Source organism: Nilaparvata lugens, chromosome 3 (assembly GCF_014356525.2).
Source record: "Nilaparvata lugens isolate BPH chromosome 3, ASM1435652v1, whole genome shotgun sequence".
Lineage (NCBI taxonomy): Eukaryota > Metazoa > Arthropoda > Insecta > Hemiptera > Delphacidae > Nilaparvata > Nilaparvata lugens.
In genome coordinates, this window is record NC_052506.1 from 13,639,398 (window position 1) to 13,664,295 (window position 24,898).

The 24,898-nt window shown below is 33.3% G+C and overlaps 2 protein-coding genes across 3 annotated transcripts; one reads left to right on the top strand and one right to left on the bottom strand.

The window, feature by feature from the left end:
* Positions 1 to 626: 626 nt before the first annotated feature.
* On the bottom strand, positions 627 to 20,459 carry LOC111056858. Of its 2 annotated transcripts, none has more exons than XM_039425429.1 (10): positions 20,291 to 20,459; positions 19,518 to 19,623; positions 18,145 to 18,224; positions 17,218 to 17,367; positions 9,695 to 9,793; positions 9,304 to 9,384; positions 8,388 to 8,471; positions 6,653 to 6,793; positions 2,077 to 2,215; positions 627 to 895 (listed from the first exon to the last, which is right to left on the bottom strand). In XM_039425429.1, the coding sequence occupies exons 1-10, from the start codon at positions 20,432 to 20,434 to the stop codon at positions 720 to 722; spliced, it is 1,200 nt and encodes a 399-aa protein (XP_039281363.1). In that variant the 5' UTR covers positions 20,435 to 20,459; the 3' UTR covers positions 627 to 719. The 2 variants fall into 2 exon arrangements, with proteins under 2 accessions (XP_039281363.1, XP_039281364.1); XM_039425430.1 differs by having other exon boundaries at positions 6,653 to 6,781; positions 20,291 to 20,436.
* Positions 20,460 to 21,358: 899 nt separating this feature from the next.
* LOC120350147 lies at positions 21,359 to 24,634 on the top strand. The gene is made up of 4 exons (XM_039422553.1): positions 21,359 to 21,524; positions 22,003 to 22,071; positions 22,588 to 23,107; positions 24,331 to 24,634. The coding sequence occupies exons 1-4, from the start codon at positions 21,398 to 21,400 to the stop codon at positions 24,632 to 24,634; spliced, it is 1,020 nt and encodes a 339-aa protein (XP_039278487.1). The 5' UTR covers positions 21,359 to 21,397.
* Positions 24,635 to 24,898: the final 264 nt, after the last annotated feature.

Genomic DNA, 24,898 nt, shown 5'->3' on the forward strand with positions numbered 1-24,898 from the left:
GAAAGCGAAATATCTCAGTTATGTGTTATTAAAAACATGTTTTCTAATCCAAGACCACTGTAAAAAAATTGTCTTAATTTCTATCAAGTGGTTTATTCAATCAAATACTATTGGCAGTTGCTTTACTCAAGCAAACCCGTAAAAAATTATCTATCCCAGAAATTTAAAATATTCGTTTTTTGCCCAATTATTCTCAGATACAAAATTTTTTCGCAGTCATCTTTATCAATCACATTAAAAACTTTTTTAAATTTTTCCATTATAATTATTTTTACATTCAAATAATGATTCACTATAAGCTGAATAATTATTATCGTCTACAGAAGCAATAAAAACAACCGTCGAAAAATAATTTACAATGAGCTGTTTCCCCATCAAATCTTTACAGATGTTAAGTTAATCCAAATTATTTGGTTTAAACCTCCTGCTTTGAAGGTTTGAACTTTCTCAATACAGAGTTTAAACTGATAGTGTGCAAACGGAATTTTAGTTTAAACAAAAAAAAATCCATATTTGGTTTAAGCTTTAGCTTAAACTTGCACTGTCCAAACGGCCCTAAGTCGAATAATCACAGGCTTGAACCGTGATTGTGTGATATTTGCGGGTTTTTACTTTCCTTGCCCTACCATAGGTAAGGAAAGTATTGCTTTCCAAAAAAATTTAAGGTACCCTAATTTTATGTTTTCTATACGTTTCATTTGGAAAGGTGAAGCTGTAAGCTAGCTGGGTAAAACTGTCACCTGTGAAGTATTGAGGGCTGGAATGGCTGCTATCACTCCTTGCATACGGCTCAACTGTTCCCTCAGCACAGCTAACTCAGCTATTTTATCTTCTATATTTTGATCACCAGCAGGGATGGCTCCTCCGTTAGCCATACCTCCAACGTCACCAGGTTCTGAAAGTGGAAACAAGCCATCAATTCTCTTAATACATCATTTCAATGGATTAATATAAATAAAGGACCGTCTTTCAAATAATATAGGGAGCGTAACTACTTCAAAATTAGTTTTTCTCATAACAGCAAATTGAAACAATTTATTTTGATAAGATATATTTATGTTTGTGAAATTTATTTTGAATCGAAATAAATTTGATTTGCTTTCAATGAAAAACATCAGATAAGCTGTCGTCAGATCAATGTTATGTTGATTATGTTTCTTTTACCAATATAGATAATTTAAGAATTATGTTTCATGTAAGAGGTATTTTTACTCCAGTAAGTTACCATTATTCTAGTTACTTGTTACCCTCAGTTCTTGTAACCCTCATCCTGAGCTCTTCATCCAGTATTCTTATGCTACATCACTAAAGCTATACTTTCTGTTTCATCAGATTAACTCATGAATATTATTTATAGGAATGATAATAATAATTCCTTCTCCTTTCCTTGTTCCTTCGTCCTGGTACCCCCAGAAGAAGGGAGTTTATTATAGAAAATATAACAAACAAAAATGAAAAACACACTTATAAAAAGAAATCTTACAAACAAAACAAATGAAGAATAATAAAAAAGCAAGAATGACAAAAGATAAGAAGATTCCTTTTCAGTGGAAATTTTCAAATATTATAAACCAGACGAAATATAAATTCTCCAAAACCTTCTAAAGAAGGTTTGACTGGAGGAGTCAAGTTTTACATTATGTTAAAAAAACCATAGAAATAGTACATTCATATAATCAATCAGTGATCCCAAAATAATAATTTTCAATTCAAATCATATCAAAAGAAAAATAGTTGTCAATCTTGAGTGGAAAAAAATTAATTGATACATTGATAATAATTCATTCAAGTATTTAGTGAATAATAATAATACATTTATTTGTACAAATAGACAAGTTAGAACACATATAAATATACAGAATAATAGTAGGTTTTTAACGTGCATAATGACAGCTCAAGGCCTTTGTAAGTTGCACAAGTCAAAAATGAAAAGAGAAAAAGTTCAGGTACATTGATATAAATGTATTTGAGTTGCTCAAAATAACAAATAACTTTGTGACGTGCAAATGATCTGGATAGCAATTTTGCCAGCATTAAAAAATTATAAATAAATAATCATTATTATTGAATGCTTACCCATGTTAGTGTTGGAAGAAGCGTACTGTAGAATTTTCTGATCCATTTTTGACTTTTTCAGTTGCAGCTCTTTCAATTTATTTTGAAGATGAACCACCTCAGAAGTACAATCTGGATTACATCCAATCATTTCCCCAATCTGGAATAAAAGCGTATTGTTGAGGCTGTGAACCACGGTTTGAGTCATTATTTTTAAAGCTTTCCGATTATTCATGTATAAAAATGTTGTAGCTTTAAGCCAAAATAGAATACTTTCTCATTAAAATAATATTTGGATAGAATATTCCGGTTAAAGAAAGGAGACGGGACCGCGCTACCTGTACACTGGGCTATTGTTCCAAAAAGGTTCATCTTCGAACTCTCGACTATCACACTCTATTGACCTCTGAATCCGCTTCATTACCCTCATTAGTGGCCGGAGTGGCCCCGTCTGCTTTCTTGAAGGCAGTTTTAGCTGGTAGGGTCTCATCTATTACTTTGCAGCACCTTACCTGTTACTTGTATTCTCACTTTATTATTTATGTATAGTATGATAATTATAGCATCAGCTTATGGAAAGCGTACTTGTTTGTGGCACAAGTCTGTACACAGCTTGATGAATATTATAACGCATTGCAAAATTTTAAAAAAATTAATAAAAACTGTAAATTATATTTCATTATTATAAGGTTCCTCCTATAACCTACAGCACACTCACTACACTCTCTTGTTCTTGACTTCCGCTATCCATTCAATCAACTAAGAACTATTCATGATCTATGTTGCCCTAGAAGTTTGAAATTGGACCGGATGTCCAAATAGTTATTTGTGCAACTAGTGAGCAAAGGGACAGTTTGCTGCACCGAAAGAAACGTTTACGCCCAAGCCGTAGGCGAGGGCGGAATGGCTTCTTGAGTGCAGCAGAGGAACTTTGCGCACGTATTTCACATTAAATTTTTCCTACAGTTACCATTGAATATGAAAAGTGGGTAATTATGGGTAAAATTGCCTAAAATGCATCAAATGTTTTTCTGTGTAATTTTATTATTAATAAATAAAATAGAATGTAGTATGTGTGTTTGAATGGCTGTCACTGATGTGGTGGCTGTCCTCCAACTCGGTGTCCTTTATATTATTATAACAACACTATACCACAGTCACAGTTACCAACTTCATTTTTGTTTTCGTGCACTAATCCTCCATATAACCCACCAACTATTTTGCGTTGCCATGTTGCAAATCTGGAGTGCAGAAAACATTTTTGCCGCACTAGAGCGGAAAAGTGATTCTTTGCGTTCTGTAATCAGTGCAGCAATGGCCACTTTCCAAGGTAACTGTAGGAAAAATACATTTCTTGACGATGGATTTTCCAAATCAACTTTCTCACCCTCAACTCCCCCTTCTCCGGGGATGTCATTCCAGTACATTTCAGTAAGAATCACTTGCAGTTTGCAGCTCGTCCAAGCAAGTTGACAGATCTTGTAACTACTGTCTCAATCAGTGTCTTACAGTTTACCCGTCCTACATGGAGTATAATCCAAGTCTCACTTAGTTTTGAGAACACCTATCAAAGACTGGTATAAAACATTTTTTCCTCCACCTACTGTCTAAAGTACTTTACTCCCTGAAACATAATACTAAAGTGTCACTTTTTCGCTCTCGGTAGTAAAAAACAGAGAAACTCCCTAGGGAGAAAAAGTGACTCCATTTGAATAACATGGGAAGCATCTCTATTTTAAAAACTTACATTATTTGAAATATGTTAGAAGGTCTAAGCTCAGATGAGGAAGCATAATAGAGGTGTCTGTCATTGAGTCAACTGAATTCAATACCACAACCAGAAATTTTATCAACTCATGAAATATATGTTTGTATGATATTATATACTTACTATTAGTAGACGATAAAAATTTATACAATTTTTAAAATATTTTATTCTATTCAAAATACCAGCCAACAAATATTTTTCATCTGCAAATTCAAATCTGAAACGCGTGATCTGGAGTCAGCCATTTTTGATAGCCGCCCAGCTGATAATTGTTATACTTTTTGCCGATAGATAGCGAAATCGGCAGTGCCAATCAGACAACCGGGTTTTAGGTTTTGGATTTTAGGTTATGTTGTTATGAAACATTGTCACCAATAACGTAAGTTATTAAAATGATTTGATTTGCAGTTTCTATAAAAAAATGTGGATGGAGGAAAAATTTTGTGTGCATCACGAGCGAAAAATACTTTTTCTCCCTCAGGAAAATTGTTGCCCTCGGCTTCGCCTCGGGCTTCAAACTTTTCCCACAGGGAGAAAAATTCGTACTTTTCACTCTAGATATACAAATAACTATTTAATAACACTACCACCAATTTGTACTTTGATATGTGTGTGTTTGTGTACTGAAATGTCTATGTAATGTATTTAGTCTCATCATGTACACTGAATATAATAGGAGGTAAGGATAAGTATAAAAGGACGTAAAATAAAAAATAATACGTTTTTAGTTAGTACTACTTATAATCGATAGTAATGTGTGTGTTTATCCAATCATGGCTACAATGTAGGCTACTACTGGTTTACAGTTGAAAATGCCTTCAAGTAATCAGACTGGGCCACCAATTTATTCCTCGGAGTGGAATCCTTAACAATAGACCACGAAAATTTCGAAACTCATTAACAATAGGCGACAACTGAAGGGTCACTAGAACTTCTACCTGTTCATCCATTGCTGTTCATCCATTGGCGGCCCCCGTCTCCTTTCTTTTACCCGAATATTCAGTAGAATGTAGGATTTCGAAAATATAGGATCATCACTAGCACTAGTTTTTTTGATAACAAAATATATTTCTACTGATTTTATTCTAAAACTTTTTCAGTTTCACTTTTTAGGTTTAGTTTTCTTGAAGTTTAATTTTGAAATTTGAAGTATGTCATTTATTTGTAGAATATTCAAAAATAGGATCATCACTAATACTAGTTCACTAATACAAATGTGACTAGATTCTGAAATAATTGATGTTAGGTAATAAAATTCAAGTGCAACATTTATACAGCTAATCTATTTTACACAGACATCAACAGCAATTTAAAAATATTACACATAAAAACTAAAGGAGCTGAACTCAACACACTAGAGCAATACGAAATCTACAAACATATAAAAACTGATTCACTAAACATCTTGAACGAGCAACCGAACTTCAAATGCCATAAACTGTTTGATTCTATAATAAATTCAAATAAAACCACCGATACCAACCGACCGCTCACTACCTACCAATGACAACGAGATGAAGACAGCAGTGTTGAAAATGGATTTAAAAAATCCGAAAGCGCTCCACAGTGAGTACTAGCTTTAATAACTAATATTCAAAGATATTAGACTGTAGTGTTGTTAAAAATAGTTCAAAAAACGGATTTATACAGCATTAATACTTTCTACGTATAAGAAAGTGACGGAAGTTTGTTTTAAGCCAACTTCTTGAACAGAGAAGCCAGCAGTGAACAGAGTACATCTTCCAATAATTGAAGACAGTGTTAAAGTGTCCTGATCAAAAAATTCCTGGGACTTATAATAGATCAGAGTTTTACTTGGAAGGAGCATATTCAGGTCCTTGCAAAAAAACTAAATCAAGCTTATTTTGTAATTCTCACCCTCTCTCACTCACTAGACAAAAGCACCCTATTGGCCGTCTACTACGCATATGTCTACCTATATCTAAGCTATGGAACCATTTTCTGGGGAAATTCTGTTGATAGCGGTAAAATTTTTATAATCCAGGAAAAAATAATAAGAGTCATTTGTGGATTGAGATCAAGAGATCCTTGCAAAGCATTCTTCAAAAACCTAAACATTCTAACGCTACCATCTATTTTTATCTATGAATTGTTGGTTTTTGTTAAACAGAATTTAGATAAATTTCAATTCTGCACAGATAATCACGGGTATAATACACGTAATAGTAGTCTCATTGCTTTTCCAGTACATAGGCACACAGCTCTAGAAAAAACTCCATTCTACTATGGAATACGTTATTTTAATAAATTACCTGCAGCCATCAGAAATCTAGATTCAATAAACAAATTCAAACTAACAGTCAGAAAATGCTAGTAGAGAAAGCCCTATACTCTGCTGCCGAATTTTGATTTGTGAAAAGGGGCTGTAGAGTGTAACTTAAATTTTTGTGACTTTCATTTCCATGTGAATTTGATGAGATACATCATAGAGTTTATTTATTTATTTTACTTTCAGGAATTTAGAACTAAGTCTTTTAAATATAATTTTGTTCTAGTATTGACATGTCACCAGTCAAATGAGTGTTACTCAAAAATTGATGTAATGTGACGATAAATAAATGAAATGAAATGAACTATTCAAGAAGATTGCTTGAAATTCCAGTTCAAATCAAATCAGTTTAATGTTGATGTTTTAGTTTGATGTTGCAACTTGATTTTTCAGTTTATTTATTTATTCATAATTGCATACTAGTTTCAAGTTTTTATTGGGTCAGTTGAACATAGAAGTCACAATTCACTAGCATACATATAGGAAAAAATCATTGAAAGTCAAGTTGTCTCAATTGTTCAGTTTGAAGAATGAATTACCTCATTGCGGCCATCATAGAATCGTTGAAGATTATTGAGCGAGTCTTGAATATTGGCATCGGACAATGCAGCAGCAGATGGCGGTTGGCCCTGTGCCTGTGTTAACGAAGCTGCTGTTAGCCACGCCCTCTGCAATATGCTCTTAATCATCGATTAAATTCAATTATTATTGTCTTTCACATACAAACCAAATAATGTGAAGAACAAGTAAAACTAGGTACACAGAAATAATTGAATCAAGAGAAAAAGCATACAGACCAAATACTGTGAAGAACATGTAAAAATAAGTACACAGAAATAATTGTATCAAGAGAATAAAGTAAGATATCAAGCTATTATGAGAAGTGAGCACTTTTTTTAATACGTAGCTATGTGCTACGTATGTCCAACCGATATTGAAACTGCTTCCACGATTGTTAAAAGTGTTGGATTATCAGGTTTTTAGTTGCAAAAAATGATTATACAGTATGGTTTGAAAGTATAGAATTTTAGAATTGATTCCAACAAAAATTATAACTCATCCAATTGAATAATTAAATTAATATTTGAACTGGAACTGGATACTATCTATACAGAGTGTTTCAGAAATTGTGTCGAACATTTTAGGGTATTGTTCCTGGATGATAGGAGACTACTGACAAATGTCGTATTTTAAGTGTCCAAAACTCAGCGCTTATCCTTATAGCTGACATTTTGTTTCTTCACTTGGGAATTTTTATCTCAAGAACGAAATCATGTATTGATCTGAAATTTGGCATGAATATTTATGCTTTTAAGACTCAACTTTAAAAATGAAATAAAACTTCTCGAAGTAAATTTCCAAAATGGCGGCCATTTTCAATTTTTGATTGCAAATTTCACGAAAACCGTTCACTTTACAGAAATTCCTTGAAATTTTTTTTTTCAAAATTCAAAAAAGATTTTATTTCAAAGAAACATAATAAAAAACAAAATTCCAGCTGTACAAAATAATCATACACTTGACAATGAATAAGGTACACTGAAAAGAGTCTTAAATTAAATACAAATTAATATGAATAGGAAATAAAATTTTCGCATAGGCATTGCTGCCTGTGTGCGAAAATGAGTCCAAGGTAGGTATCTTTATTGGTTACTCTTGTACAATATATACTTATTAACTTATCAACTTATTATTTTTTACTCATTTACTAATAACTACAAAAATGATAAAAAATTAAATGAAGGAAAGAAATAAGCCCCAATCCCCAACCGTTCCCTATCAAAAATTGTATTCGTAAAATATGTAGTAATTTTACTACTATTTGTAGTAATAGTAAATCTTGATAAAATTTGCCAACTTTTTTGTCTCTTGTAAATTTTCTGTAAAATGAACAGTTTCCGTGAAATTCGCAATCAAAAATTTAAAATGGCCGCCATTTTGAATATGTACATCGAAAATTTTATATTACATTTTTTAAAGTTGAGTCTTTACAGCATAATATTCTTGCCAAATTTCAGATCAATACAACTTTTCGTTGTTGAGATAAAAATGTCCAAATGAAAAAAAAAACAAAATGGCAGCTATAAGGATAACCGCTGAGTTTTGGACACTTCAAATACGTCATTTGTAGTCTCCTATCATCAAGGAACAATACCCTGAAATGTTCGACACTACTTCTGAAACACCCTGAATAAGTGATCACTGATTCGTTCTAGCCATTCCGAAATGCTAACTTTGAGTATGTTTATTCTGCGACTAGCTCACTATTTTTACCTGTGCGGTTTGTGCTTCCTTCAACTGTTCTTGTGCTTTTCGCTTCAATGCCATTATTACCGATTGTTCTCTAAGTTCCGATATCTGTGAATTAGGAAGAAAATAAATGTACAGTATTGTCAGAGTAAATCATGAAGAAATCGACTAACTAATTAGTGATTAATCGACTATCAATTACAAACAATGAGAATATCCATTTCCAAGTAAATACACATTTGAAAAGACAATTCGAAATTAATCAAGCCCAAGATGTTTCATTGAGAGAGTTTGAACTGTGAAGTATTTATGTTTATGTTTTTGAAGGGACGAATTCAAAGATCCAACGGTTCAAAGAACCTCACACGTCAACCGAAGCTTATTGTGTGACCCAAAAGTATGTTAGTTAGGCAAACCAACTCCCGTGTCCTTTACGAGATCCAGGAGTTGTTCCCCTATACCAACATCCCATTCCTCACCTAGTTGCTTACAGCCAAATGGAGCCCTTCTTCTAGCTCCAAGACTTTCGCAATCCAGTATGATATGCTTGGCAGTCTCTTCAGACTGATTACAGAGCCTACACATCTGGCTTTCATTTCTGAGTCCAATTGTGTGGAGAAGTGGCCCAGTCCAGTTATCAAGGCAATCAACAGCATGACCTGAACTCTACCCAGACTCACCAGAGAAGTATTTTCAATGATCGTAATTCAGTTTAAATCAATTTAATATATTGAAACACAACAAAAAGCAGAAAGCCATAACTAAAAAAAATGTTTATTGGTTTCAGCCAAAGTTAACTTGAAGCTGCAAGTTGCTGGGTTTTTCAGTTATGATATTTTCAATTCATATTTGTGCCATGTTTTAATGAATTGAATCTGGTGTAAAAAATAAAATACAATATCATAAACAAACAATTATTATGATTTGAAAAATTTCATACCTTTCTTTGTGACTCTTCCATTTTCATCTTCAGCTCATTTCTACGAAGAGTGGAATCGCTCGATTTTGGTACAGAACCAGTCTGTAAAATAATTGAGTGAATGATACAGTATAATAATGACAGTCTGCAGAGTAATTACAGTACTGCAGAATATTACGATAAAAAAGGAGTTTCAAAAACTTTCTAAGTGAGCATCAATCATGATTCAGCCAAGGTATAATTCAGCTTCTACCATCATTTGCAACTGGATACTTATGTATGAAGTCCATCCAGATTACAGTTGATATTGACTGTTGTCGATTCGAAAAGAAATTAGAGTTGAAGAAAGTTTTTAATTAACAATAAAAGCGCTACAAAAAAAATGTAATAGAAAAAATAAATTAAAGCTTACCGGTTGACTAGGGAAATTCCTCTGATGCATAGTGTCGGGAGAAACTGCTGTTGCACCAGCCAGAGTAAAGTTAGATTCCGGTAATCCGTTTTCAGCGACCTGCAAGTATTACAGGCGTTCAATGAATAACTTGATGTTACAAATGCTTCTGAGAGCCTTCCCTACAATTGTTTTTTATAAACAGAGCTCACCAGTTACATAAGATTTACATTACAGTTTTGTCTGGAATTGGACTTTCAGTTTCATTAAGGGGCATGTCTAGGAAGGCTGTTCAAAAAGTGTAGTACTAGGTAAATTTAACTGATGAGATGGGGAGCGGAGTGAAAATGCATGCTGGCCTACAAACATCGGTCTTCATAGCTCTACTCTCTCTCAATCGATGCGCTCTCTCACACATCAGTCTTCTCTTTCTAGAGAAAGAAGTTCATTACTTCAGTAGCACCACTATCACAATTGACACGCGCACTCACTCTCACATCAGTCTTCTCTTCCTAGAAAAGTCTATTATTATTATTATACACTGCATTGTCTACTCATTCTGCGGCTGTTCTAACATGACTGATCTGCATTTGAGTAGCCTGGCTATAGATTGTATTCTATTGCTTCAACAGTGTTATCAAAGAACACTTCATTTGACTAATTCTTCTAAATCGACATACAAGTTCATTAATATATGAGTGCACTATCCATACATATAAAAGCGAAATGGCACTCACTGACTGACTTACTCACTCACTCACTCACTCACTCACTCGCAGAACAAAAAATCTACCGGACCAAAAACGTTCAAATTTGGTAGGTATGTTCAGTTGGCCCTTTAGAGGCTCACTAAGAAATCTATTGACGATATTTTAACTCTAAGGGTGGTTTTTAAGGGTTTAAAGTTCGAATTTTAGCATGTATATTCTTCTTATTCCAATATCTTAAAATTATAATTGAAATGTCCATAACATATGTTAATATAGAACTATCTAGAGAGAGTACCTCTTCGAAACAGTTCTGTGGGTAGATGACACAAGCTGATTTGTAAACTTTTCAGGAGAGCAATTTGAAAGTTTGGCATAGCTGCAAAAATTATCTATCATATTTTTTCTTACCCATTTTACACTAATATAATCAGCTGATCATTGACTATTTGAATATAAAATATCAAGGAATAAAACATTTATTTAAATTTAGGATTGAATTTATTTAATTGAGGATTTTTGCTAGTGATGTAAGAGATATCATGTTTTGCCATCTGCCAAATGTTTCAAATCACAATATAACAGTATAGGAAATATCTTAAAAATCGATTATTTAGAAATTTGAATATATTTTTCAACAATTAATTGATATTATTTACAAGTATTGATCAAGTTAAACAGACTTGAACTGTTTGCAAAGTTGTATGGGTTATGTAGTTCTCAATAGAGGTTATTGATTTTCAGATTTTATAATAGCCTACCAGTACATACACGTATCAAATTTTGCCATCTTTTGATAATTGGATTATAATACAAACCGGTAGAAGAGTGTTGAGATATATGTACTTATCAATATTTGTCAACTTGGGGTTTGGAAGAAAATGCTCTATCAGGCTTGAGCAAGGCCTATATCTCAGCTATTTAAAGAGATACAACATATTTAGTTACTAGCAGGTAACCCGTGCTTCGCAAGGGTCTTTCTTAAAACTTGACGTAATGAAATCTAGAAAAGTTCAAAATAGGCCTATATACAGTGAGTCAGTCATTCTATCAGGGCTCGAATAATTTTGAAATTTTAATTAAATAAAACTGGAAGAATATAATTTCTTTATCTAAATAACAACACCTTCATTGAAAGACCTGCATGAAAACGCATATTGCCGATACAGCATTGATGAAACTGTAGACGTTTATTTAGCATTTGTCTCAAGAATTGTTCTAGCTGAAAATTTTATAATCCATGCCACGTGTAGGCTTAAACATTGCATCAGGAAAACGAAGTTTCAAAACTATGTTTTTCAGGTAGAAAGCAATATAGAAAGAGATGTACCTTTTTTAATTTCGACCATATGATTTGGTGATTTTTTAATGAAATCGAATGTACCATTAATGAAATTTAAACAAAATTATCTTTTTTTGTTTCAAATTTTCTTTTCTGAAAAATCTAAAAAGAAAATTAAAATTTGGGCTTCCAGGTGCTCGAGATTGATACTTTTAAAATCTATGTGCAAAATTTGGAAATCTAAATCATTCCCGTTTTTCCGGTATGCAATCCACAAGTTGACATGTTTTGATGCGAACAAACGAACACATGAACAAACACAAACCTACTCTCTCTTATTATATAGATAGTACCATCTTATAGATCTAATTTTTCTGAACACAACCATATGCATAACTCAATATGTTCAAAAATGTGACTTATCAACTTGTGTCATCTACCCACAGAGTTGTTCTGGTAACTAAATTAAAAATTTTGTCAATTTGGCATTAAGTTGAGTTGACTTTGTTAGGTTGGCACCAAGTTTAAGATTGAAATGCATTTATCCAGGACTTCCTAAATACCAATTTATCCAGTACCTCCTAAATACCTATTTAGGAGGTCCTGATTTATCGCGGAAAAATTGATTAGGTACTGCTACTTCAATCAGAGCTATTCCTGGGAATATTATATTACTACTAGCCGTTAGGCTCGCTTCGCTCGCCATATCCGTTTAGCCCTGGACCCCCGACTGGATTGTCCAAGAATGAGATCAGCAGGCTCGCTTCACTTGCCTGCATTTTTCATTTGAGCATTTTTATCATATGTTACGACGATCCAGTCGGGGGTACAGACTAAATGTCTGGCTAAACGGATATGGCGAGCGAAGCGAGCCTGACGACCAGTATTATATAGATACAGTAAGTGCTGAAGGCTGTTAATATAATGGTTCATGCATAGACAAATAAAAGTCATGATTCTTCATTCTTGAGATTTAAATATATTTATTTTGATTCTAGATAGGAATTAATTTTTCCAGTAATAATATTGTTTGGAGTACATGATCAAATATTTCAATGTATTTATGTATATTATCAGGGAAAATCACAAACAAAAAATGATTCCAATAATATAATAAATCAAATCAAATTGGTTTTTATTATCCATGATAACATGAAACAGCTGTTAGCCTATATAGCTAAGGTGAGCGTTATATTTTCGAGCTCAAAATTTAAGTGGTTTTATTCTCTATTTTGTGAATTTAACGTTTTTTTTACAAAAGTTTTACTATCAATCTATCAAGATTTAAAATTGTTTGTTTTATTCTAATCTATACTCTCAGATTGTGATTTGGTGTAGAAAATTGAAATGGACATAACCTATGTATAATATTTGCACAATTTGAAACTGAATTAGGAAATTGAAAAAGTCTTGGGCAATAGCCTGTTTTTTCTTTCCCGATCATTATATTGTTTGTGGTAATCTAATAAATAAATAAATAATTAACAAAAATTCAAATCATACAACAACGCTACAATGATTCATAAGCATAGTTTTATTCAGAAGCAAAGTACTTGTGACTGTATTAGCACGATTCAGAACTGGGCTAATATACGGTAGCAAATATTACGAGAAGTACCTAATTCCTGATTCACCAAAACAAGTGCAGATCTCACCATGTACAACGGCCTGTAAACAACTGAACAATGGACAGTTGATAACTGTCTATTTTTCTATTTTATAAACAATCGAATTCATTTCTGGTCAATTATGAATTTAATAGAATCTACCGCGCAGGCGCCAGCAGACACCTAAACCCAAAAAATGTATGATTCATATAAGCATAATTTTATTCAGAAGCAAAGTATTTGTGATTCTGCACGGTTCAGAAAACATTCCAAAGAAGAAGATCGTCAGTCGTTACAATATTGACCCTATTGGAAACCCCCCCTCACAATGACAAGGACGCAGTCTGCGCAATCTCCCCCCCCCCCCCAAAGCTACCACTCCTGGACAATCACAATGTTCAGTGTCATACTGTATATTAGTTTTTGCATTTCACCTTTCTTCCAATTGAATACTTGTACCCTATTACTACTTCAAAGAAAGTAAATGTAAATGAAAAAAAGTGAACAGAGAATTGGCTTATCTTGGAAATCTTGCAATATACTAAAAGTATTTTTTTATTGCAGAAGTTTTCGTTGAAGCATGAACTATTATTCATTCATATTATCCAATAACTTACTTTTTCTCGAGAATTTAGGAATGATTGGTTGTTTTCTAATTACAGTATAAGAAAAAAACATGTAAAACTTGATCTCTCCAAAACTAAATTTTTCCCGGGTAGTATCATGTAAAGTTCTTGGGTTGAATTTGAATTGCTATGCATGGATAATAAAGAATTCGATGAGAGAAGAATGAACCATGTCCCCAAAATAGCTGTACAAATAGAATATAGTACAGATTTCATGTGATATTGAAATGAAATGGGAATAAAAGATAATAATATGGATGTCAAACTACTGTATAAGCATATAGAATAATAGAGCATATTATATGAATATAGTATATAACATAAAACACAATAGCGCAGACAAGAAGACGGGCAATATCTCATTGAACAAAAAACAATCGATTGCTTCGACAACCGAAAACCAGTTTTCCGGTGTGAGTGTGTGTACTCACATTCATAGCAGTTGGGACTGTATTAGTGAGTTCGACCACACTTTTTCGAAAGGCTAGTAGGGAATTGAAGCTTTCTCGATATAGAGTTCTTTGCAGGTACTTCGTTCTAGCGTGTTTCGGACGCTATTTTCCAACCGATAATCATGAAAATGGTACCAAATTGTTCAGAAAGATTTGGACATCTGGCGCCGTACCGCCAAATTTTGATATCACTTATCAATTTTTTCCTATTGAACGTCAAACTTTGCCAAATTTTCTCCAAGTTCATCGAATTTTAAAGTCATTTTATAGTTGGAAAATTGGAATTTGGCGGTACGGCGCCAGATGTCCAAATCTTTCTGAACAATTTGGTACCATTTTCATGATTATCGGTTGGAAAATAGCGTCCGAAACACGCTAGAACGAAGTGCCTGTTTCAGCCCTTTTTCCGAATTATAACATTGCTCTTAACAAGTGACAACAGATCAATTATCAAGAATTATTTCGGAAATCACGTTGTTATGTGAAATCCCAAGTGAGACTCGCACATGAGAATCATGCACTTCTGATATCCCTGTATTATGAAGGTGTGAGTAGTCAGTTTATGATACAAGAAAATTGAATAAAATGTATGAATAGTTATTGGTCTGATATTGTATCAGATATGATATCATATCCGTCTGTATTGTCTGTGACGTATAAAGTCTGAAACAAAAATCAATTTTAAGATGACAATAGTTGATAGAAGTGAATTGTTCATTATTCTGATTTCATAGAACATAGAAAAGTAATTTTTATTTACATTATTCTACATACACTTCCATGAGAAACTAATAATGATTTTACAGCAAAAAAACACTTTTTTTCAAATTCCAACAAGAATCTAAGAATACATAATGTATTGACTACATTGTTGTAAGTTGATACTGGATTTAAAAGAGCAATACATTGTAGAACAATAGCATGTGAAACCATGTTTCTATATTATAATAAGAGAGAGTAGGGTTGTGTTTGTTCGTTTGTTCGCATCAAAACATGTCAGCTTGTGGATTGCATACCGGAAAAACGGGAATGATATGGATCTCCAAATTTTGCACATAGATTCTAAAAATATCAATCTCGTGCACCTGGAAGCCCAAATTTTAATTTTCCTTCTAGATTTTTTAGAATTAATGTTTAAAATTCATTAATGGTACATTCGATTTCATTAAAAAATCACCAAATCATATGGTCGAAATTAAAAAAGGAACATCTGTTTCTATATTGCTTTCTACCTGAAAATAGTATAATTATTTCGCACCTAGAGCAGAAAATGAGATTTTTCCAGCTCGAAATCGGTTTTCAAGTCCGAGGCCGTAGGCCGAGGACTAGAAAAGATTGAGAGCTGGAAAAACATTTTTGCCCGTGGTGCGAACGATATTTTTCGCCACACTACAGGTATTGCTGTCAAAATAAATAAAGAATACAAAATAAAGAATACTCGTTAAGCTATCGTACCTATCTCTTGATTTTAGTGGTAGAAGATTTGCAGTCAGGATTTCAGATTCTTTTAAAATTTCACTTGGAATACCACAGTCATCTTCAAGCATTTTTGAAAATTCGGAATGCACTAATCAACAATAAATAATTGAATAAAACTGGTGCGAAGCGAATTAGTTTGATTCGAAACTGGAACTGAAATCATGGCGACTTTAGCTGATGATGAAAGTGGCCACTCTCCCGATCTAGCGGATGACTTATTAACTACTTCCATGAGACAACTTTCTGGCCTAGCCCGGAAAAGAAACCCTTTTCTGACGTCGTCTGCAAACAAGGTCTTTCAGATCTACGTAGGAACTGGAAAACAGCTGCTTTCTGTGCAGTGTGGCGAAAACATAGTTTTGAAACTTCGTTTTCCTGATGCAATGTTTAGGCCTACACGTGGCATGGATTATTTTCAGCTAGAACAATTTTTGAGACAAAGTGCTAAATAAACGTCTACAGTTTCATCAATGCTGTATCGGCAATATGGAAACGCATGCAGTTAATAAGTCTTTGAATGAAGGTGTTGTTATTTACATAATAAAGTTATATTCTTCCATTTTTATTAACTTAAAATTTCAAAATTATTCGAGCCCTGATAGAATGACTGACTCACTGTACAGTCAGTCGAAAATTTTAATATTGGAATGAGGGTTATTTTGGCAAGCTGAGCAAAAAAATAAGGTTATATGCACCTTTTCGTTAAGGTATATCTTCAAATGAAAAATGAGTTTTGTGGGTTGTCAAAACTCCCTCTGAAAGGCAAACTATTCAACTTATTCTATCTTTTAGTAAAATAACAATGATCATCCATCCATGTATCATCTTCTATACTATAATAAAGGAAAGAACTGGATTATAAACGTAGCCTATACAGATGTAAAGTATAGGGAAATTATGTTTGACGCATTATCACGTCAGAACTACTGGACTGATTAACTTGAAATTTTGCATATAGATTCTTGCTTAACCGAGGGTGGTTATATTCCAATTTTAAATTCTTCAAGATTTGATTACATCAAGTTTTCAGTTTGTCAAGTTTTCAATTATTTGTCATGCTTCCAGTTTGTATGGAAGCAGCAGAAGATTTCTCTTAAAAGGGAAATTAGAAGATAGTTATGATTGGGGATCCTTTTCGAATGATAAAAGCAGGTTTTCCGTCACACCCAAATTTTTTCCGCCATTTTGAACCCAACTTCTTTTTTTAATTGAAAGGTGGTCATACTGATTTACTTGAGATGCAGCATATAAATTCTTATTCAACCGAGGATTCTTATAGGCCTATTTTGAATTCTTCTAGATTTCATTACGTCAAGTTTCAAGAAAGACCCTTGCGAAGCACGGGTTACCTGCTAGTAATGGATAAGAGAAATATAGAAAATAGTTAATACCGAGTTTCCTGAAGGCTGCCGTGTATCCATCAGACTTGATGTTTGGTTTATATAATCGCAAATCTCGACAAATCGTCTATTCATCTGTACTTGATCAGGAGGATTTACTTTATTATTACTTTTTCGGCGCTTGTCTTCCCATCTGGCATGCTGATAAAAAACAAATACGAAAAACATATAATTATTGAATTTAAAAGTATACATTTATTTTTCCCCCATTATGATTACCACATAAATCCTAGGCTTGTGGACAAGAAATGAAATGAAGAAAAAAACTTATTATGCTGTTCATCATGAGATTGAAATCACCAAGAAATGAGTTTAAAAGCAATCAATTAAAAAATTACTTATACAACGGCCAAACCTTTGGCTGGATTTTAAAGCATCCAAAAATGATGATTAAGTTGATTAAAAAATTACAAAAGCCAACTGAAAAGTGGCATTCTACAATCAACATTCCAATATTACAACAATGAACGTACGTAATTAGCAAATCTAAAATAACATCAATGAAAGAACAAACACTTTTGATCTAATTATTTTCATCTGACACTGCACAAAATAATGATCATTTCATATAAATATAGAAACTTTCGGTACCCTTTTTTTAAAAACTTTGAAATATTTTAACGACTAGTTTCGCATACAAAAAAATGACATATGAAAATGAAAATGACATATGGTCGAAACTAGTCGTTAAAATATTTCAAAGTTTTTAATAAAAGTAGCCCATATAAGCGAATTGATTTTATAATAATTTCAAATTCATCAGCATTTGAACCTATGCAGTATCTCATTTATTCCCTCCCATCTGTCGACTGCGCAAAATTTATACTAGCTACACGAACAAGAAAAATGATGAACATCTTTCAACTTAGTGAAGAAATATTGTATTAATTTACAATAATAGATACATCGAATACTTACTTCATCCTCACTGCAGTAATTGACCTGTGACTGCAAGGCAGGTGGGGACCACTGAATTTCTGGACAAACGGCTGCTTCATCTATACACAAATCAAATACATAAAATGAGCTGGGCCAATTTCCAAAATTAAATTATTACTCAATAAATTTACATTTTTTCTTATTAAGACAATGCTAATATAGGCCTACTTTAAAAACAGACATCTATTCTAGCAAAAAAATGCCGGTATGCCATGTAAATAGAAATAGCAACTAACCAATAACAAGCACAATAAACTAAAGGAATATTTCAATGCATGTGCGGTTATCAAGAATTATTTTAAAAGAAATTTATGAAATTTAGATGGTTGCTAATGAGCTAGCCAACCAATCCCTAGTATTTTATACAAAATCCCATTCCTATAAGCTACTAGATTTTCCTTCCCATGTTTGTTTGATTTTCCTTCCCGTTCTCTCAACGATATGAATAAAATATCAAAAAAGAGTTCAGTACACTAATCTCTCAAGCTCGAGTTTATTTAAAACTACTGCATTCAAAGTAAGGCGATCTACTTATTGGATATTATTGATGCATATTGAAATATTTCTCAATTAACTTAATCAAGAATCAAATTTATCAATCTATATATATATAAAAGCGAAATGGCACTCACTCACTCACTCACTGACTGACTGACTCACTCACTCACTCGCAGAACTGAAAATCTACCGGACCAAAAAAGTTCAAATTTGGTAGGTATGTTCAGTTGGCCCTTTAGAGGCGCACTAAGAAATCTTTTGGCAATATTTTAACTCTAAGGTTGGTTTTTAAGGGTTTAAAGTTCGTATTCTAGCATGTATATTCTTCTTATTCTCTTAATTTTAATTGAAAAATGTCCATACCATATGTTAATATAGAACTATAATCTTGAGAGAGTACCTCTTCGATACAGTTGTTAAATGGTAACTAAATTAATAATTTTGTCAGGTTGGCATTAAGTTGAGTTGACTTTGTTAGGTTGGCACCAAGTTGAAGATTGAAATGCATTTATCGCGGAAAAATTGATTGGGCACTGTTACTTCAATCAGAGCTATTCCTGGGAATATTATATTACTAGCCGTCAGGCTCGCTTCGCTCGCCATATCAGTTTAACCAGACGTTTAGTCTGGACCCCCGACTGGATTGTCCTAACATATGATAAAAATGCTCAAATGAAAAATGCAGGCGAGCGAAGCGAGTCTGCTGATCTCATTCTTGGACGATCCAGTCGGGGTTCCAGCCCCTGGCTAGACGGATATGGCGAGCGAAGCGAGCCTGACGGCTAGTATTAACAATATGTTTTAGGACTAGCTACTAACTTATTTATAAATTTGAAATAAATTTTAGAACAAACCTTGTATTTCGTTGGGCTCAGGATATCGAGTAGAAGAGTTGTTACTCTCTTTCCTGGATCTGGCAACTGGATAATAATCAGCCAATGCCTGCCAGTCTGCCGGGGCCTTGAACAACAATAAATATTACAACTAATTGATTGGATTAGGCCTATATTGGAATACAGATTATTAAAAAGCAAATTTAAAATCAAGTTTGAAAGCATGAAATGATATTGTGGAAAACTGATTAGTAGGCTATTTTAGTACAGTACCGTCTCTACAGCTCAGGGTTGTAATCCAGCAAGTTCACCACTCAATCAATACAAATTAACTAATCAGAGCTTCTGTTAATATTATTGCAGTTTGAAGATGGAAATGAAAATAATTTTGTTTTTGTTTAATAGTTCGTGATTGAATATTTTAGTTTCTTGAATTATTGTTTATTTTAGCTGAAATCCTCTACAGGATTTTTTAATTTGGATATACGATTGGTTAGGTCATTCCAATATATAAAAAATGTAATATTCTTTCAGGGGTTTTATCAAAGAGAGATAATGCTCAGGTGGCTGCTAAGTGAAAGTGAAATCTTGACCTTATTTTTTTTTGAAACTTTTATTTGTAAAAATTTGGGAGAAGACAGTTTTGGGCTATGCCTGTTGTCTTCTCCCAATCATATTATATTTATTATAATTATGATCTGTAATTGCCAATGAAATAAATAAATAAATATTCTATGACTCTATGCTCAAATGAAAACTAAAGCTCTTATAAAGCATGAAAAGGAGTAACATACCAGATTATTATTCATATGGCTGAATGAAAAGTCACGGCGATGAGGCTGATGTGTGCTTTGCTCGCGTGAACTTGATTCATTATGCGTCTTTGTTTTGGGTACAGTCCCAGTTGGTCGCCCGCCTCCATTCAAGCCCGGAGCCATATTATTCTGGAAAGTTTGGAAAATAAATTAATGTGTTTTATTATGATATTTGAGTATATTATAAATTGATTAAAAAAATAAGGCACAGATTGGTAAAGCTAGTAGCCTTTTAAAAATCATTGTACCCTTAGATATATTTTTTTAAATTCAATGAATAAAATGACAAACTATTCTAAGTTGGGCAAGATTCAAAAAGATACAGTGTTTTAAAAATAATTGCTTATTTAAAAAACAGCCTACAGAATGATTTGTTGAAACGTTTGTGTTTGCGTATTTGTACAGCGCCCTGGAGCGGTAGAATTGCACCACTATTCTAAGGTTATGCGGCGTGTCAATGTGACTAACCTAACTGTTGAAGAATATTATATATATTGAAGGTATGTCATTATAGTTAGAAAAACAACGAACCATTCAAACATTTTATATTTAAAGGAATGCATAAACTATTAGAGGAAAAATAGTGTATACCTTAATGCAGATCAAAGCAAAAGGATGTAAGACAAGAGTATATAGACAGACATGATAGGATATCAAATATATAACCCAATCCGAATACCCTATTCAAGATCTTTCAATAAAAAGTATTATAGAATGTTGTTTATATTCCGCCTGCTTCGAATATGTGTATTTTTGAAAATTTCTATAATCATGTTGAGAGTCTCAATGGGTTAATTGAGGGGGTGAGAATAAAAGTGGTCCAACTCATTTTTTCTCGAAATTGGGATAACAGCTGATTTCAACTCTTAATAGTAGTATCTATTTAGTGTATAAGTGGTATAAATCATAGTTCCTTCGTTCATGCATAGATAGCAGCACAATTCTATCCCCTCAACAAAACTGCAATTCTATTCAGATTTGAAATGGTATAACTCCGAGTGACGGAGTTGTACCACTTTGATTGTTACCAAAGTGCGTACTGCGTAGAGTAGAGCTGTTGTTCAATTATTGTTGTACGGTATCGGTATGTCGTTTTTGTACGGTAAAAGTCTGCAAGATGCAATTGAAGAAGAGAGTGGGAGTAGTGAAGAAGATTATGACAGTGATAAAGATAAAGAATTCCATCCAAGTGCCCTTGATTACAACTCTGAAGGTAAGATATAAATTCATTCAGGCTATTAGGTATTGTTGCGTTTTTGAGGTTATCACTCTTAAAACTTATTCCAAACTAATTATTCAAGCTTATTCTGTAAGTATTACTAGAAATAATATAACGATACAATATTTTAACTCTGACCATGGTATAAAATTGAAAGTGATATCAATTTCAATTCAAATTTCTCATAAACAGCTATTGGTGAATTTTCAGAATAACATATCCAATTTGAACAATTACGTATTGGATATTTGAAAGTGCCGCACCTCCCATTTTGCATGTTCATTGCTATACGTCTTATCATGGTTTGAGCCATTATTGTATAATGAGCTAAAACTATAAAATTTGCAGGGTCATAGAGGTCTTGAACTCTTACCTATTTGAATTGAGCATTCTTGTTGATATATCTCAGATGAACCCTAACTTCAAGTTTTCCATGATCTATAATGTGATATTTTTTCTGTGTATTTTTCAGATTCAGATACTGGATCATTGAGAGGACAGCCTGAGCCCTCGGGATTGCAGTGCATCTCAATATCTCCAGGTATCACCATTTTCAATATATTTGTTTTCGATTTCAGTTCAAGCTTGGTTCATAATGTCAAATAACCAGAAATGAAATATAAAGGTGCATAAGAACGTGTGCACTGTGTATTTTTGTAAAATACACAGTACTTTTTCAAAAATAGTACAAATTGATACTAGCTCATACAGTAGAGTTAAAAGTTCAACTGTCTTGAAATACGGTACATACAGTAGACTACTCATACAGTTCTCATACAGTAGAGTGAAAAGTTCAACAGTTCAATTACAAAGATTTGAAAGTTATGTTAGCTAGAATTAGTCTGAACAATGCAAAACTTCATACAAGCAATAGGCTGTTTATCAGCTTCCAACTAAGTAGCATCAAAGATTGATGTTATATATTTTTTCATTCCTTAACATTGTATTATTGTAATAAAATAACTAATTGAAATTTCTTACACTTATTATTCTTTTTTGAACCATATTCAATCAATACTAAGATGAACTTTAGCATTTATTTTTGTGATCTTTTCAGAGGATCAGCCTGCTGATGCTCTACTACTGCTACAGACAACTGATCTGCCACACACCACTGCCTCTCTTCACAACGCTGATGATCAACACAACGCTGATGTTCTACACAACGCTGATGTTCTACACAACGCTGATGTTCCACACAACGCTGATGTTCCACACAACGCTGATGTTCCACAAGATGGTGATGTTCCACACAATGCTGACAATGTTCCACACGACGCTGATGATACACCACCTCTAAAACCTCGTAAGAGAATGAGAAAACCAGATTGTACAAAACAATCCACAGCCAAAAGATTAAGAAATTCAGGTAAAGAGTACCTTAATTATAAAGGTGTGTTAGTTCACAGAAAGAACTTCATTAATAAAAACTGTAATTGCCGCCTCAAATGTTTTGATTCAGTGACTGAAGAGCAACGACATGCTATTTTCAATAGCTTTTATGGTATGTCTGATTTTTCTAGACAAAATGCTTATCTTACTGGACTCATTCACATAGGTCAAGTAGCTGTGAGAAGGTCAGTCAATGGCAGCAAGCCAGAACGGCAAAATTCCTGTAAATATTATTTACAAGCTGCTGGGAAAACTCTCAAAGTATGCAAACAATACTTCTTGGATACTTTTTCAGTATCAAACGGCAGAGTTGCTAGAGCTCTACAGAAATTAAAGCTGGGTAAATCACCAGGAGAAGACCTCAGAGGGAAAAATCAAACAGCTACAAAAATTCCAGAGAATAAAGTGCAAGGCATAGTTGACCACATCAACAGTTTCCCAGCATTTCAGAGCCACTACACTCGTAAAGACAATCCAAACAGAAAATATCTTAATCCAGAACTGAATTTGAGAAAAATGTATCAGCTGTATGTAGAAAGTTGTTCAGTGCTAGGTGTTGTACCTGAAAAAGAACATTATTATAGGTATATTTTCAACACAAAATTCAATCTACACTTTCATGTTACCAGGAAAGACACTTGTAAAGTATGTGATATATTTAAAATATCCATTGATGTAGAATCAGACAAACAAAAATTGGTAGATTTGAAAAACAAACACAAAGTTCACTTGGCTAAAGCTGATAAAGCTAGAGATTATTTGAAAGCTGACGCAGAACTAGCACAAGAACAAAGCGATGAAATTCTAGCCCTGAGTGTTGATCTCCAAAAAGCTCTTCCTTTCCCTAGGCTCAATGTTTCAGATGCTTATTACCGGCGTAATATGTATTGCTACAATTTAGGAATACACAACCTTGCTTCAAATAATGCAACTATGTATGTTTGGGACGAATGCACGGCTTCTCGGGGGTCTCAAGAAGTAGCCTCTTCAATTTTGAAGCATATTGATTTACATGTATCCACTCAAAGTCACATCATAATTTACAGTGATACATGCACAGGGCAAAATCGTAATATCAAGGTTGCCCTGTCTCTAATGCATCTTGTGCAGAATAGTCCTACAATCAATGTTGTGGACCAAAAGTTCTTGGTATCTGGCCATTCCTACTTGCCAATGATTCAGATTTTGGTCTCATAGAAAAATCTGCAAAAGGCAAACCAATCTATTTGCCAGATGATTGGTTTAATGTCATAGCTTCTGCCAGGAAAAAAAATCGCTTTATTGTTGTCAAAATGGTGGCTGAAGACTTCATATCAACTGCCAAGTTGGAGAAATCAATAATGCGGCGATCAAAGAACACAAACAATGAAGATGTGAAATGGCTTTCTATTCAATGGCTTCGATACAGAAAAGACAATCCTTTCAAAATCATGTATAAGACCCGCCTTGATGATGATGAACCATTTCTGACTTTGGATTTGCATCCAAAACCAGTTAAAGGTCGACCAAAAACAACTCTACCCAAGCCAGATCAACTCTACACAGAGCAACGTATCATCAATGTACTGAAGAAAAGGGATATGTTATTCCTCCTCAAATACATTCCTCCAGTGTATCACCCATACTTCAAGAACATCAAAAGTTCCAACAATGCTGAAGAAGTAACCTTTCTTGATGATGGCGAAGATGATGATGAACTTTTAAATACATAATATTATTCATGGTCAATTACTAGTAATCACACTGTAATCCTTAGTAGGCTTACACTAATATAAGCCTAAATTGTATCATTAAATAATAAATAATTAAATATAAATAATAAATAAATATAATAATAAATAATAAATAAATAAATACAAAAACATTGTATTGTATCAAGCCTTATGTTTTGAAATTCGTCTCCATAATATCATAATAATTTTGAATATTCAACATTTTTCTATGTTATGATAGAGAAAAATTTAAAAACATGTTGC